The 17,302-nt window shown below is 42.5% G+C and overlaps 2 protein-coding genes across 3 annotated transcripts in view; both read left to right on the plus strand.

Moving 5' to 3' along the window:
- Positions 1-5,886: 5,886 nt before the first annotated feature.
- Positions 5,887-10,122, plus strand: LOC139387527 (calcyphosin-like protein). 2 transcript variants are annotated; one of them, XM_071133816.1, is made up of 5 exons: positions 5,887-5,900; positions 6,501-6,605; positions 6,839-7,016; positions 7,200-7,409; positions 8,853-10,122. In XM_071133816.1, the coding sequence occupies exons 2-5, from the start codon at positions 6,514-6,516 to the stop codon at positions 8,952-8,954; spliced, it is 582 nt and encodes a 193-aa protein (XP_070989917.1). In that variant the 5' UTR covers positions 5,887-5,900; positions 6,501-6,513; the 3' UTR covers positions 8,955-10,122. The 2 variants fall into 2 exon arrangements, with proteins under 2 accessions (XP_070989917.1, XP_070989918.1); XM_071133817.1 differs by lacking the exon at positions 5,887-5,900 and adding an exon at positions 5,916-5,956.
- Positions 10,123-10,318: 196 nt separating this feature from the next.
- The window catches only part of LOC139387528 (sodium channel protein type 3 subunit alpha-like), a 133,790-nt gene continuing 126,806 nt past the window's right edge, over positions 10,319-17,302 (plus strand). Inside the window, exon 1 of the mRNA XM_071133818.1 lies at positions 10,319-10,827. The gene's annotated coding sequence lies outside the window, so the exon portion shown is untranslated. The remainder of the gene's footprint in view (positions 10,828-17,302) is intronic.

The following is a 17,302-nucleotide window of genomic DNA, read 5'->3' on the forward strand; positions in this document are numbered from 1 at the left end:
TAAGTTACATTTAAATATCGTCTGACCTTCCCGGGGTCCATGGATACTGGGTACGGGAAGATAGAGCAACAGGATGACGTCTCTGAATATGGATCTGTGTGGATGTATTCAGGGATGGAATTCAAGGATTTTGTGTACCGATCAGCTTGAGCTTATAGACTCTGGCATTTTTACTACGTAAGGTCCAAAATCTGTGCAATGGGATATTTTAATAGAAATAAAATAGCTAGCCAGTGGGCTAGTTTGGTATATTTTCTTCTAGCCCAGTCTAAAAAAGTACTAGGCTCTGGCTATTTGTATGGAACTGGTTGAGGGCAACACACCTGTAGTAAACTTCTGAGAATCATGAGAGCATGGACCCGGTCACTAGAACAGTACTGAGTATGGACAGGGTCACTAGAACAGTACTGAGTATGGACAGGGTCACTAGAACAGTACTGAGTATGGACAGGGTCACTAGAACAGTACTGAGTATGGACCCGGTCACTAGAACAGTACTGAGTATGGACCCGGTCACTAGAACAGTACTGAGTATGGACCCGGTCACTAGAACAGTACTGAGTATGGACCCGGTCACTAGAACAGTACTGAGTATGGACCCGGTCACTAGAACAGTACTGAGTATGGACAGGGTCACTAGAACAGTACTGAGTATGGACAGGGTCACTAGAACAGTACTGAGTATGGACAGGGTCACTAGAACAGTACTGAGTATGGACCCGGTCACTAGAACAGTACTGAGTATGGACCCGGTCACTAGAACAGTACTGAGTATGGACCCGGTCACTAGAACAGTACTGAGTATGGACCCGGTCACTAGAACAGTACTGAGTATGGACAGGGTCACTAGAACAGTACTGAGTATGGACAGGGTCACTAGAACAGTACTGAGTATGGACCCGGTCACTAGAACAGTACTGAGTATGGACCCGGTCACTAGAACAGTACTGAGTATGGACCCGGTCACTAGAACAGTACTGAGTATGGACAGGGTCACTAGAACAGTACTGAGTATGGACAGGGTCACTAGAACAGTACTGAGTATGGACCCGGTCACTAGAACAGTACTGAGTATGGACCCGGTCACTAGAACAGTACTGAGTATGGACCCGGTCACTAGAACAGTACTGAGTATGGACCCGGTCACTAGAACAGTACTGAGTATGGACCCGGTCACTAGAACAGTACTGAGTATGGACCCGGTCACTAGAACAGTACTGTGGCATGATCAATAAAGAGAAATTCTTCTGTTTTTTAAATCAGAAAGGAATGATAAATAGTTAATTCAAAATATTGATCAATGACCTTTACTGGACCATTATCAAACAACTTCCCTTCCCTTCCAACTGCATACAAACCTCCATGGAGATATCACAAAATGTCTGCCGTCTAGTTATCACAAAATGTCTGCCGTCTAGATATCACAAAATGTCTGCCGTCTAGATATCACAAAATGTCTACCGTCTAGATATCACAAAATGTCTACCGTCTAGATATCACAAAATGTCTGCCGTCTAGTTATCACAAAATGTCTGCTGTCTAGATATCACAAAATGTCTGCCGGCTAGATATCACAAAATGTCTGCCGGCTAGATATCACAAAATGTCTGCCGGCTAGATATCACAAAATGTCTGCCGGCTAGATATCACAAAATGTCTGCCGGCTAGATATCACAAAATGTCTGCCGTCTAGATATCACAAAATGTCTGCCGTCTAGATATCACAAAATGTCTGCCGTCTAGATATCACAAAATGTCTGCCGTCTAGATATCACAAAATGTCTGCTGTCTAGATATCACAAAATGTCTGCCTTCTAGATATCACAAAATGTCTGCCGTCTAGATAACACAAAATATCTGCCGTCTACATATCACAAAATGTCTGCTGTCTTATCTTCTCTAAAAAATTATGAGATGTTCTGTGGCATTTTTGTCCAAGGGTGTTCCAGCAAAAACACAAGCATTATATCTTTGTTATTTCCATTCGAGGCTTTTATCTAGTACTCTTCAAAAAATAACTTTCTCCAAACACAATCACGATCAGTAACTCACTGACATAATGTCCTCCTAAGCGTTTGCCAATACATTATGTAAGAACTCATTGTTTGATTTTATTGCTGTGGTTTCAGATTACAGGTTACATAGTTACAGAATATTCTTCAACTTTAAAGTGCTGAAAGATATATATATATAACCTTATAAATATATAATCCATTATATAATTCACATCCCTGATTAATGTGAACAATAAGTTTATAGACCCTATGGGCCCTGTTCAAAAGTAGTGCACTATTAAGGGTGCCATTTTGTAGGCACACAACCAAAACACACCAATATGTCAGTCTGAAAGTATTCAGAATGACTTTTTCCACATTTTGCTACATTAGAGGCCTTATTCTAAAAATGGATTCAATAGTTTTTTCCCCCCTCATCAATTTACACACAATAACCCATAATGACAAAGCAAAAAGGGTTTTAAATATTTTTTGCTCATTTATTAAAAAATTTAAAACCGAAATATCACATTTACATAAGTATTCAAACCCTTTACTCAGTACTTTGTTGAAGCACCTTTGGCAGCGATTACAGCCTTGAGTATTCTTGGGTGTGACGCTACAAGCTTGGCACAAATGTATTTGGAGAGTCTCTCATTCTTCTCTGTAGATCCTCTCTAAGTTCTGTCAGGTTGGATGGGGAGCGTTACTGCACAGCTATTTTGAGGTCTCTCCAGAGATGTTCGATCTGGTTCATGTCCGGGCTCTGATTAGGCCACTCAAGGACAATCAGAGACTTGTCCCAAAGTCTCTCCTGCATTGTTTTGGCTGTGTGCTTAGGGTCATTGTCCTGCTGGAAGGTGAACCTTCGCCCCAGTCTGAGGTCCTGAGCGCTCTTGAGCAGATTTTCATCAAGGATCTCTCTTTACTTTGCTCCATTCATCTTACCCTCAATCCTGACTAGTCTCCCAGTCCCTGCCGCTGAAAAACATCCCCACAGCGTGATGCTGCCACCACCATGCTTCACCATAGGGATGGTGCCAGGTTTTCTCCAGACAGGCCAAAGTGTTCAATCTTGGTGTCATCAGACCAGAAAATCTTGTTTCTCGTGTTCTGAGAGTCTTTAGGTGCATTTTGGGTTGTCATGTGCCTTTTACTGAGGAGTGGCTTCTGTCTGGCCACTCTACCATAAAGGCCTCATTGGTGGAGTGCTGCAGAGATGGTTGTCCTTCTGGAAAGTTCCTCCATCTCTACAGAGGAACTCTAGAGCTCTGTCAGAGTGACCATCGAGTTCTTGGTCACTTCCCTGACCAAGGCCCTTCTCCCCCGATTGCTCAGTTTGGCTGGGTGGCCAGCTCTAGGAAAAGTCTTGGTGATTCCAACTTCTTCCATTTAATAATGATGGAGGCCACTGTGTTCTAGGGGACCTTTAATGCTGCAGAAATGTTTTCGTACCCTTCCCCTGATCTGTGCATCGACACAATCCTGTCTCGGAGCTCTACGCACAATTCCTTTGAACTCATGGCTTGGTTTTTGCTCTGACATGCACTGTCAACTGTGGGACCTTTATATAGACAGGTGTGTGCCTTTCCAAATCGTGTCCAATCAATTGAATTTACCACAGGTGGACTCCAATCAAGTTGTAAAAACATCTCAAGGATTATCATTAGAAACAGGATGCACCTGAGCTCAATTTTGAGTCTCATAGCAAAGGGTCTGAATACTTATGTAAATAAGGTGTTTCTGTTTGTATTTTTTTTTTAATTTGTAAATATCTAACAACCTGTTTTCACGTTGCCATTATTGGGTATTGTGTGTAGATTGCTGAGGAAAAACATGTATTTAATCCCTTTTAGAATAAGGCTGTAATGTAACAAAATGTGGGGGAAAGTCAAGGGGTCTGAATACTTTCCGAATGGCACTGTATAAGGCCATGAGGTTTACCTGACTTGGGAAATCTCTGGCGCCTGATTCTGTCTGTGTATTTATTTGGAAGTAAATGATGGTTTGAAGAATATTTATCTAGTAGACATAGCAGCTTACCCATTTGTTGAGCAACTGTGCCAAAATGTTTTTTTATCTAACATACTGACTGCTACATAAATCTAATATCTATTTCAAAGAGTTCCATCATCATTATTTATTTCCCTCTTTTCTAAACACACAATTTAGTTTTCTCCATCTTGTTTATATTACCGTACATGGATTTAATTGTGTTTAACCAGCTGCTTTACTGGACAAATTCCCAGTGGTGGAAAAAGTACTCAATTGTCTTGAGTAAAAGTAGGTTCCCTAATAGAAAATGACTCCAGTAAAAGAGAAAGTCACCCAGTGAAATACTACTTGAGTAAAAGTCTACAAGTAATATGGTTTTAAAATGTACTTAAGTACAGTCACAGTGGTGGAAAAAAGTACTCAAATATCATCCTTGAGTGAAAGTAAATGCTATACGTCAAATTCCTTGTATTAAACAAACCATACAGACCCGTTTTCTTGTTTTTATTTATTTATGAACAGCGAGAGGCACACTCCAACACTCAATCACTTGCAAAGGCTGGATTTGTGTTTAGAGAATCCGCCAGGTCAGAGGCAGTAGGGGTGACAACGCGTTATATTGGGTCCAACCCGAACGGACCTGAGGACTATCACATCTGGACTAGAACCGTATTTTAAGTGACCAGAGTAACAAATAAATTATTTTTATCAGCCAAGTTGCTCTTCTGGTTAACGAATTGTTATTTATATGTTGGCTAGGGCTTTTATAAGTAAATAAATGCACCGTATTAGCGTAAAAAATCAAATATGCTATAGGCTATGTAGAGCTGTGGATAGGTCTATTCGGGTCCACTCGGGGTCGATCAGTTGTAGTCACAGTACATAGATCCGATTGACAATCAAACAGGACCAGACCCAGCACGAGGGAAAATTTAGAATTTTGTATCCCAGAACCGCTCTGGTCACTGGTTGGGTCTCGTATATTCGGGTTCAGGTGAACCTGTGAAGACCTCTAATTGATTGGTGTGTGAATTGGACCATATTTCTGTCCTGTCTGAGCATTCAAAATGTAACGAGTGTTTTTTGGTGTCATGGAAAATGTATGGAATTAAAAAGTAGATATTGTCTTCAATAGTGAAGTAAAAGTAAACATTTTCAAAAAATATCAATAGTTAAGTACAAATTCCCCCCAAAAACGACTTAAGTGGTACTTCAAAGTATGTTTACTAATTACTTTACACCACAAATGTCTTCCTATGATATTGTAATGAAACAGCAGGGAGCAGGTCTCGAACCCTCGACCTTCTAGCCCAAAGTCCAGCGCGCTATCGACTGAGCCGCAAAAGCATGCTCAAACGGAAGAGGCGATATCCGCGCTTAAAAACCCAGGGATGTTTTCAAGGGTCGTTACAATACTATAGATGTCCTTTTCCACCACGTATAATGTTTTTCTGACAACGTATTACCTACCCCACCTCTATCCCAAATAATGTATCTACTTTTTCAGACGTGGTCCGGAATCATCCATCCCAGCGTTTTCAACATCACACCTGAAACCTATGACCCATTCTAGGCCTTCTACTGCTTACAATTATCTCACTATCGTAACATTACAGGTAACGTGCACTATATAGAGAATAGGGTGCCATTTTGGGACACAATTTAAAAAAAAATGTTTTTAATGCTCTACTTACTATTCGATTGATTTTCCCTTTTTACATCTTTACCGCATTCCTTACCGCGAAAATCGAAAATGATCATACAGTCGTTACTGGTAATGACACGAGTGGGCCGCTGGTCTGAAGTGTAGCTATGGCAGAGAGGAGGAGGAGGAGGCGTGCGCTATTCATACCAACGTTACATTACGCACGGGCACACTAGCTAGAGTGGAACAGGTGACAAGAACACCAGGTGAGACCACTTTCTCTTCACACGCAAACACTTGCAACAAGTACCATTTTTGTTGGGTAATCGTATACTTCATTATTGCTTCGTTTTGGTATGTTAGTTTCATTATTTTTGGATAGATAGTGGTTTGAAGTTATGACATTGGAAAAAAAAGTTGTGGTTGTTGTGTAAGTGTTGCCTAGACAACAGGAGTAATGACTTTCGTTTTTCTTTTATGAAAGTGGTGTAAATTAAGCAAATTAAGGAGACATTTTATATATGATACTTGATATGAACACTAAAATACCTAATGCAATTGCAATATGAACATATCTGCAATTATGACGGTTTATGATTAATTGACTATTGAACTGGCTTGTGATGGCTTGGTGCACATGTACATAGTAACAGGTCTCCAGGGGAGGGGTGTAGCCTAGTGACACGTCCCTAGGGGAGGGGTATAGCCTAGTAACAGGTTTCTAGGGGAGGAGTGTAGCATAGTTCGACTCTCTTTTTTCTCCTTGCTTGCTCATTATACTTCCTCTGTTACAATTCATAAAGTTGAACCTACATCTGAATACAAATTAACTAAGCAGATGGAGTATTTGACTCCATATTTTACAGTAACACAGAAGACATGGCCTCAGACACCAAGGCCACAGACCCACTGGAGGTACTGAGACAGCAATGTCTGGCCAGGGGAGTGGCTGGCATCAAGGGACTGGCAAGGTAAGAGCAACTGATTAAAATACAAAGCAAAACATCAACAACAATTATTTTTTGTAACTTTACAATAACGCTTTCTTATGGTATTATGATATTCACTCACAAGTGAAAATAGTCAGCATGCAAAAGGCCAATAATAATTAATAATAACTGATTGATTATTACGTTTAAATAGATATCCAGAGACAGATAGTTAATCTCTCCACATCCTCTCTCTTCCTCACCGGTCCATACAGGACGTTCCGCATCATGGACGACGATGGCAGTAAGTCTCTGGACCTGCAGGAGTTTATTAAGGGACTGGAGGACTATGGTGTGGTGGTGAGCAGAGAGGAGGCCCGGCAGATCTTCACACTGTGTGACAAGGACGGCAGTGGCAGCATCAACTTCAACGAGTTTCTGGAGAATCTGAGGGTATAATTACAGAGTAGTGACACAAAAACAAATTGATTATGCACATTTATTTATTATGGACAGTGTAGAATAATGGTTCTCTCATAATCATAGTATTTGAACAAGCCAAAGTACATCTAATAATTGCATGATAAAGGTGCAGTGATGTATATTGCTGTTTTCATGTGTTTGTGTTTCCTTCAGCCTCCTATGTCCAGTGCCAGGATCTCTGTGATCGGCCAGGCCTTTAAGAAGTTAGACCGGACAGGGGACGGGGTGGTGACTGTGGAGGACCTGAGGGGGGTCTACAACTGCTCACAACACCCCAAATATAAGAGTGGGGAGTGGACAGAGGAACAGGTCTTCCTAACCTTCCTCAGCAGCTTTGATTCCCCCAACGACAAAGACGGCAAGGTAATAAATAGATTTGTCCGTTTACTGGAATGACGAACTGCTAGCCTGGGTACCAATCTGTTTGTGTTAACATTCCACACTCCTTGCCACTCCTTTGTCATGCCAAACAGTCTGGCCTTCCTCCAATCTTCAAATGTGAACATTCTATCAATAATCAGCTCCAAGAGAACTGAGAAGAGCAGACGATGTCATATTTTAGGCATATGGCACGGAGTACAAGGAGTGGAATGTTATCACAAAACCGGTCTGGGCCCAGTTGCATAAAACATCTTAAGTTAATTCCCCCCTTATCTTTTCACTTCAAGTTTCCTTAACTTTAAGTCAGATGCACAAAACATTTTAAGGTTAATTTCTCCCTTAAATGAAGTGGAAAAAGTTAAGGGTGCCCATGAAGTCTATAAGAGTATTTTGAAGATAAATGCACAACGCAGAGTTTGAGAGGACGAGAGTACTAAACTAAATATAGTACTAACGGTCAATAGGGAATTGTAAATAGGAGTTGGGTCTCAGTTCAACAGCTGTTTAGAATCTGTGGAATGTCAATCCGGAACTCAGAGCTACGTGTGCTACGTTCTGTACATTAAGTCGGGGGCAGGATACTTGTTATTTGGCCATTGGCCAAGTTGTACTGCAAGGACTTCTGATTGGTCAACCCCAGGCTAGGGAGTGGGGTTATAAATGGCATCCTTCTACACCTGCATTGCTTGCTGTTTGGGGTTTTAGGCTGGGTTTCTGTACAGCACTTTGAGATATCAGCTGATGTACGAAGGGCTATATAAATAAATGTGATTTGATTTGATCCTGTTCCTTTGATTTGGGGGAAAAGCTGAGGACAGGGGAGACTGAACATCTACCTCCCAGCATAACATCTTGATTTGTCCTTCTCACATAAACCTATTTTTCTCCCCCTGATTTGCTTTGGAGTTTGTTATTGAAGAATAACACCAATAGCTACCTACTCTCTAAGTTAGCTTGACATGCTAGAAAGTAATAGAAACAAGTTGAGAAAAAAAAGTAACTAAAATAAATATGTTTTATTATCTTCTAAATAAATGTGTTTGTCCTGGCTTGGAACAGTGATTTAAGTCATCTCCACGGTAACCAGAGGCTCTGCCTTACCTGCCTTCAAACTACCCATAAAACCCTTAAATTATGACCTTACGTTTCCATTGGCTCTATTCAACCCCCTTAAACGAGTCCCTTAGGTAAAGGGAAATTATTCCTCAAGGGAAACACTTAAGATGTTTTATGCAAACAGGCCCTGTATTTCAGGCTAATGAATTGTAGCTGATATTACATTAAACAAACAAACAAAAAAGGGTTTAATTTAAAAAAATAATTATACACAACTTTTTACGTGCAAAAGGAAGGAGCAGATATTCTTGGCTTGGTTACTTGGTTTTGTATATTTTGTAAATTAGTTGTCTTGTCCTTCTCCTTTAGGTAACTCAGGAGGAGTTCATGAACTACTACAGTGGAGTGAGTGCCTCTATTGACAGCGACGGATACTTTGTTACTATGATGCAGAATGCCTGGAAGCTGTAGGCACCGCTGGCTATCTACATTTACGTGTATTCTACTAATATATTTGGCTAATCATAAAAAGGCACCTTAGCATTCATTTTGAACTTATGTATGTGTACATGTGAGAAAATAGACAAAATGCTAGTTTATAGTTTTTCAATGGAACAGAATAGCTTTAAATGCACAGATACAACCGATTTCTACTGAATGATTTATATATATTACAAATATTAATCACGTTCCTTTGTGCCATATTACTTTGTCTTGTTAAGATCCCTCTTATGGTTTAAGCTACATCATAATTATGCAAATGTTTGCCAAATAGACTACCTTTCTCGTAGCACAAAGAGTGTTCCTTTAAATGCCTTATCTACCTGCACATAAGCTCACAGATCGGGACCACCGTGTGCTGAAGCGAGTAGCGAGGTCCATACAGAAATGGTTTCTCGAGATCGGTTTGGAAGAATTTGACTGGCCTTCAGCTATTTGTTAGTCAGCTTGTCTATAATTAGATATAATGAGAAATGAGAAGCTATGTTTCATGGGAAGACTAAATAAACTCTTGCTCACCAGAATAATGTAATACATCGATATAATGGATGCTTCAACGTAGCTGACATCGGTAGCACAATGAGTGTTTATTTAAATGCCTTATCTACCTGCACAAGTACAGTATATATGGATCCAAGTTATGTGCTAGGCTAATAACCATAGCTACTACGCATAGCAAAAGCAATGTACGGAGAATCCCCAGACTCTCTAACCCAGACTCTGTTGTAATCGAGTGCATTCAACTCAGAGGTCCAAAACCGTCTAAGCGTGAAATTGAATTATGATTACATATGCACTGTTATAATTTGTTATTATGGTTTCAAAGCCCAAGGTCGTCATTGATAGTTTTCTGCGCTTTAATTAACTGTGGACAATTAGGCGATATGTCAAGTTTGCAATTCAGGGAGCTGTCAATGGTACTGAAATGTAATTGACAATCAGCCCCGCGTTTGCCTGTAGTGCCGGCAGAGGGAGGAACAGGGCAACGTTTATTATTTAATTCCTATAGGCCTACAGGTATAATAGCATGCGCATGCCCACATGTACCTGTAAATAGTTCTGAGAAAGTAGATTTCTTATCTACCGCTGCGTGAAAAGATTGATTCAGGATTAAACACATTTTTGCAAACACATTTTTGCATTCTGTTTTCTATTTTTACAGGCTCTTTGTAAAATGTCATGCAGTGAAATTAAACATCTTTCCTGTTGCCTCACAAATTGTTTCACATGACTCAATTGAGAGGTTAAAAAAAAAGGTATTGCTTCCCAAATCCTGATCACTTTTGAATGTGAGATGACATGGGCCAGCCGTAGCCTAATCCCCTGGTCAGGCGGCGCTCCCATCCTGCCCGGGCCAGCCGCTCAGCAGCTCAAGGGCAAACGGAGGTTTTAGGACCTTCCACTCTCAGCGCAACGGCTCAGGAACACGCATGAATTACAACCGTGCGCTTTTTGTGGCTATTTTAAGTTTTTTATCAGGACTGACATTTTGTAGCAATCAAATTGAAAGGAAGGGTGTTTTGGGTGAGTCCGTAGGCGGGCGTTGACCCTGTAGCACCGAATGAAGCGCGGTTCAAAATGCCTAACATCAGGGGATTTGACAACTGGCATTCATCCGGGAGTCACTTTTAAACGATAACCTCTGGATTCGGCCTCGCAACATAACAGGCGCCATTTTCAGTCTCTGTAACGTGTAATTGAAGTAATTTATCGATTTAATAATCAGGATCTTCCTGGAGACAAATGAAACATGGATTCTACTTGGGTTTTCTGGCCATTCTGTTCTCTAAAAACTGAACAACGAAACTCTGGAAGCTATGCTACAGAACACGGAGTTTCACACGTAAGTATTCATTCTTTATTCATGCTTTATCATGTATTTTTGCAGGCCTATACAGTTTAATTTTGTAGGTGCTATTTGACCAATATTGAAAAATCATAGTGCTTAATGAATGCAGGGGCCTGCTTTACAATTAAGCATAGAACGAGTGCATTTTGATGGAAATTGGACTGGGCCTAACAATGTTTTCGCTCATAATTTTCAAAACCACCAAAAAATATTGATTTGACAAAAGCTACAAACTTCTTTAACATGAAAAAGAAGGTAGGCTAATAAGCGACAAAGACAACGCAACGAAAAAGTGCACTTGAAATCAATGTAGGCCTAATTTAACAATTCAAAAATTTACATTTTCACTTCTGTTGGTAAAAGCTCAAATTTATAGATTTGCTCTGTACTAAATCATCTGTCAATTTCATTGAGAATGTACCCTACATTTAATTGAGAATGTACCCTACATTTAATTGAGAATGTGCCCTACATTTAATTGAGAATGTGCCCTACATTTAATTGAGAATGTGCCCTACATTTCATTGAGAATGTGCCCTACATTTCATTGAGAATGTGCCCTACATTTCATTGAGAATGTGCCCTACATTTCATTGAGAATGTGCCCTACATTTCATTGAGAATGTGCCCTACATTTCATTGCAGTCATCAAATAAAAAGCAAATGATCTGTGTCAGAGAATGTCGTTTTTATACTTCAGTCACAATTGATCAAGTCAAACCATTGCATGTATCCCAGCCCAAGAAAAACTAATTGTAGAGCATTTTTAAATGGTAAATGGGGAGAGTTTGTTGCACAAATATATCCAAACATCAATCTTCCATGCAGGCTAATTGCTTTTCTAGAACATGTACAGCCTGAATTAAAAAGGCAAACTTTTTGGAATTTGCACATTCACCTCCTTTACCTGTTTATATAACATCCCTCTATACAACATCCCCATTGGGGCGGCAGGTAGCCTAGTGGTTAGAGCTTAGAGTGTTGAGCCAGTAACTGAAAGGTTGCTGGATCAAATCCCTGAGCTCACAAGGTAAAAATCTGTCATTGTAAATTAGAATTTGTTCTTTTAACTGACTTGCCTATTTAAATAAAGGTTAAATAAAAAAATTAAAAAACAACATTAAAATAAATGCATCGAGATACTTTTTGTCGTGTAGTGTATGTGGACACCTGCTTGTCAAAAATGTTATTCCAATATCATAGGCATTAATATGGAGTTGGTTCCCTCTTTGCTGCTATAACAGCCTCCACTCTTCTGGGAAGGTTTTCCACTAGATGTTGGAACATTGCTGCTATAACAGCCTCCACTCTTCTGTGAAGGCTTTCCACTAGATGTTGGAACATTACCGGGGGGACTTGCTTCCATTCAGCCACAAGAGCATTAGTGAGGTTGGGCACTTATGCTGGGCGATTAGGGGTGGTTCGCAGTCGGTGTTCCAATTAATCCCAAAGGCGTTCGACGGGGTTGAGGTCCCTCTGCGCAGGCCAGTCAAGTTCTTCCACACCGATCTACACAATCCATTTCTGTATGGACCTCACTTTGTACACCGGGGCATTGTCATGCTGAAACAGGAAAGGCCCTTCCTCAAACTGATGCCACAAAGTTGGAAGCACAGAATCGCCTAGAATGCCATTGTATGCTGTTAAGATTTCCCTTTACTGGAACCAAGGAGCCTGAATCATGAAAAACAGCCCCAGACCATTATTCCTCCTTCACCAAACTTTACAGATGGCACTATGCATTCGGGCAGGTAGTGTATGCCTGGTATCCTCCAAACCCATATTCGTCCGTCGGACTGCCAGATGGTGAAGCGTGATTCATCACTCCAGAGAACACGTTTCCACTGCTCCAGTGTCCAATGGCGGCGAGCTTTACACCACTCCAGCCGAAGCTTGGCATTGCTCATGTTGATCCTCTGCTTGTGTGTGGCTGCTCGGCCATGGAAACACTGCCTTCCATTCTACTAGCAAACGTGCAATCTTTGGAAAGGAAAATCGATGACCTACGCGGAAGATTAAACTACCAACGGGACATTAAAACATGTAACATCTTATGCTTCACAGAGTCGTGGCTGAACAACGACATTATCAACATACAGCTGGCTGGTTATACGCTGTATCCGCTGGACAGAGCAGCGGCGTCTGGTAAGACAAGGGGCGGCAGACTATGTATTTTTGTAAATAACAGCTGGTGCACGATATCTAAGGAAGTCTCAAGGTTTTACTCGCCTGAGGTAGAGTTTCTCATAATAAGCTGTAAACCACACTTTCTACCTAGAGAGTTTTCATCTGTTTTTTTTTTGTAGCTGTCTACATACCACAGCAGACTGATACTGGCACTAAGACCGCACTCAATGAGCTGTATTCCGCCATAAGCAAACAGGAAAACGCTCACCCAGACGCGGCGCTCCTAGTGGCCGGGAACTTTAATGCAGGGAAACTTAAATCCGTCTTTCCAAATTTCTATCAGCATGTTAAATGTGCAACCAGAGGGAAAAAACTAAGGACCAACACAGAGATTCGTACAACACGGTCCCTCGCCCTCCATTTGGCAAATCAGACCATAATTCTATCCTCCTGATTCATGCTGACAAGCAAAAATTAAAGCAGGAAGCACTAGTGACTAGATCAATAAAAAAAAGTGGTCAGAGGAAGCAGATGCTAAGCTACAGGACTGTTTTGCTAGCACAGACTGGAATATGCTCCGGGATTCCTTCGATGGCATTGAGGAGTACACTTCATCAGTCATTGGCTTCATCATTAAGTGCATCGATGACGTCGTCCCCACAGTGACCATACGCACATACCCCAACCAGAAGCCAGGCACCATCCGCACTGAGCTAAAAGCTAGAGCTGCCGCTTTCAAGGAGAGGGACTCTAACCCGGAAGCTTATAAGAAATCCCGCTATTCCCTCAGACGAACCATTAAACAGGCAAAGCATCAATACAGGACTAAGATCGAATCGTACTACACCGGCTCTGACTCTCATCGGATGTGGCAGGGCTTGCAAACCATTACAGACTACAAAGGGAAGCACAGTTGAGAGCTGCCCAGTGACACGGGCCTACCAGATGAGCTAAACTACTTCTATGCTCGCTTCAAGGCAGATAACACTGAAACATGCATGAGAGCACCAGCTGTTCCGGAAGACTGTGTGATCATGCTCTCCGCAGCCGATGTGAGTAAGACCTTTAAACAGCTCAACATTCACAAGGCCGTAGGGCCAGACGGATTACCAAAATGTGTACTTACACGCGCTGACCAACTGGCAAGTGATTTCACTGACATTTTCAACCTCTCCCTGTCCGAGTTTTTAATACCAACATGTTTTAAGCAGACCACCATAGTCCCTGTGCCCATCAACACTAAGGAAACCTGCCTAAATGACTACCGACCCGTAGCACTCACGTCTGTAGCTATGAAGTGCTTTGAAAGGCTGGTCAAAGGCTCACATCAACACCATTATCCCAGAAACCCTAGACCCACTCCAATTTGCATACCACCCTAACAGATCCACAGATGATGCAATCTCTATTGCACTCCACACTGCCCTTTCCCATCTGGACAAAAGGAACACCTATGTGAGAATGCTATTCATTGACTGCAGCTCAGTGTTCAACACCATAGTGCCCTCAAAGCTCATCAATAAGCTAAGGACCCTGGGACTAAACACCTCCCTCTGCAACTGGATCTTGGACTTCCTGACGGGCCGCCCCCAGGTGGTAAGGGTAGGTAACAACACATTGGCCACACTGATCCTCAACACAGGGGCCTCTCAGGGGTGCGTGCTCAGTCTTCTTCTGTACTCCCTGTTCACTCATGACTCAGACACGACTCCAACACCATCATTAAGTTTGCCGATGACACAACAGTGGTAGGCCTGTTCACAGACAATGACGAGACAGAATATAGGGGTCAGAGACCTGTCCATGGGGTGCAAGGACAACAGCCTCAACGTGATCAAGACAAATGAGATGATTGTGGACTACATGAAAAAGAGGACCGAGCACGCCCCCATTCTCATCGACGGGGCTGTAGTGGAGCAGGTTGGGAGCTTCAAGTTCCTTTGTGTTCACATCACCAACAAACTATCATGGTCCAAGCACACCAAGACAGTCGTGAAGAGGGCACGACAAAACCTATTCCCCCTCAGGAGACTGAAGAGATTGGGCATGGGTCCTCAGATCCTCAAAATGTTCTACAGCTGCACCATCCTGACTGGTTACATCACTGCCTGGTATGGCAACTGCTCGGCCTTCGACCACAAGGCATTACAGAGGGTAGTGCGTACGGCCCAGTACATCACTGTGGCCAAGCTTCCTGCCATCCAGGACCATGCAGTGGTCCTGGATGGCAGGAGGAAGGAAGGCCCTAAAAATTGAGGAAGGAAGGAAGGCCCTAAAAATTGTCAAAGACTCCAGCCAACCTAGTCATAGACGGTTCTATTGCCAAACCCTCCCGTAACCCGGGCAACGCTGCGCCAATTGTGTGCCGCCCCATGGCTCCCGGTCACGGCCGGCTGCGACAGAGCCTGGACTCGAACCCAGAATCTCTATTGCCTTAGACACTGCACCACTCAGGAGGCAGTCCAAGAGGCTTCTTAACAGCTTCGACCCCCCCAAGCCATAAGACTCCTGAACATCTAATCAAAAAATGACTAACCAGACTATTTTCATTGCCCACCCCCCCTTTTATACCGCTGATACTCTCTAGTGTTGTCATCTATGCATAGTCACTTTAATAACTCTACCTACATGTACATATTACCTCAATTACCTCGACTAACCAGTGCCCCCGCACATTGACTCTGTACCGGTACCCCCTGTAGATAGTCTCCACATTGACTCTGTACCGGTACCCCCTGTATATAGCCTCCACATTGACTCTGTACCGGTACCCCCTGTATATAACCTCTACATTGACTCTGTACTGGTACCCCCTGTATATAGACTCCACATTGACTCTCTACCGGTACCCCCTGTAGATAGTCTCCACATTGACTCTGTACCGGTACCCCCTGTATATAGCCTCCACATTGACTCTGTACCGGTACCCCCTGTATATAGCCTCCACATTGACTCTGTACCGGTACCCCCTGTATATAGCCTCCACATTGACTCTGTACCGGTACCCCCTGTATATAGACTCCACATTGACTCTGTACCGGTACCCCCTGTATATAGCCTCCGCATTGACTCTGTACCGGTACCCCCTGTATATAGCCTCCACATTGACTCTGTACCGGTACCCCCTGTATATAGCCTCCACATTGACTCTGTACCAGTACCCCCTGTATACAGCCTCCACATTGACTCTGTACCGGTACCCCCTGTATATAGCCTCCACATTGACTCTGTACCGGTACCCCCTGTATATAGCCTCCACATTGACTCTGTACCGGTACCCCCTGTATATAGCCTCCACATTGACTCTGTACCGGTACCCCCTGTATATAGCCTCCACATTGACTCTGTACCGGTACCCCCTGTATATAGCCTCCACATTGACTCTGTACCGGTACCCCCTGTATACAGCCTCCACATTGACTCTGTACCGGTACCCCCTGTATATAGCCTCCACATTGACTCTGTACCGGTACCCCCTGTATATAGCCTCCACATTGACTCTGTATATAGCCTCCACATTGACTCTGTACTGGTACCCCCTGTATATAGCCTCCACATTGACTCTGTACCGGTACCCCCTGTATATAGCCTCCACATTGACTCTGTACCGGTACCCCCTGTATATAATCTCATTATGGTTATTTTACTGCTGCTCTTTAATGACTTTTTCATATTTTTTTTAACTGCATTGTTGGTTAGGAGCTCGCAAGGAAGCCTTTCACTGTAAGGTTTACACCTGTTGTATTCGGCACATGTGCCTAATACAATTTGATTTGATTTGATTTGAAACCCATTTCATGAGGCTCACAACGAACAGTTATTGTGCTGACGTTGCTTCCAGAGGCAGTTTGGAACTCGGCAGTGAGTGTTGCAACCGAGGACAGACGTTTTCTTTACACTCTTCATCACTCAGCAGTCCTGTTCTGTGAGCTTTTGTGGCCTACCACTTCGCGGCTGAGCCATTTTTACTCCTAAACGTTTCCACTTCCACAATAACAACAACGACAGTTGACCTGGGCAGCTCTAGCAGGGCCGAAATTTGACGAATTGACTTGTTGGAAAGGTGGCGTCCTCTAGACTGTGCCACATTGAAAGCCACTGAGCTTTTCAGTAAGGGCCATTCTACTGCCAGTGTTTGTCTATGGAGATTGCATGGCTGTATGCTCGAATTTTATATACCTGTCAGCAACGGGTGTGGCTGAAATTGTCAAATCCACTAATTTGAAGGGGTGTCAACACAATTCTGTATATACAATGTATCTCCCATAACAATGTTTTTTCTACAATAATGCCCAGTCATTCTAGCAATTCCCATTACTTTCATACCTTTTCCATTTCCCTC

This window comes from Oncorhynchus clarkii, chromosome 28 (genome assembly GCF_045791955.1).
Source record: "Oncorhynchus clarkii lewisi isolate Uvic-CL-2024 chromosome 28, UVic_Ocla_1.0, whole genome shotgun sequence".
In the NCBI taxonomy this organism is placed as follows: Eukaryota; Metazoa; Chordata; class Actinopteri; order Salmoniformes; family Salmonidae; genus Oncorhynchus; species Oncorhynchus clarkii.

Coding starts and splice junctions, on each gene's coding strand:
- LOC139387527 (XM_071133816.1), top strand. CDS start 6,514: ATGGCCTCAGACACCAAGGCCACAGACCCACTGGAGGTACTGAGACAG. Junction 7,017..7,199: donor AGTTTCTGGAGAATCTGAGG/GTATAATTACAG, acceptor TGTTTCCTTCAG/CCTCCTATGTCCAGTGCCAG. Junction 7,410..8,852: donor CCAACGACAAAGACGGCAAG/GTAATAAATAGA, acceptor CTTCTCCTTTAG/GTAACTCAGGAGGAGTTCAT.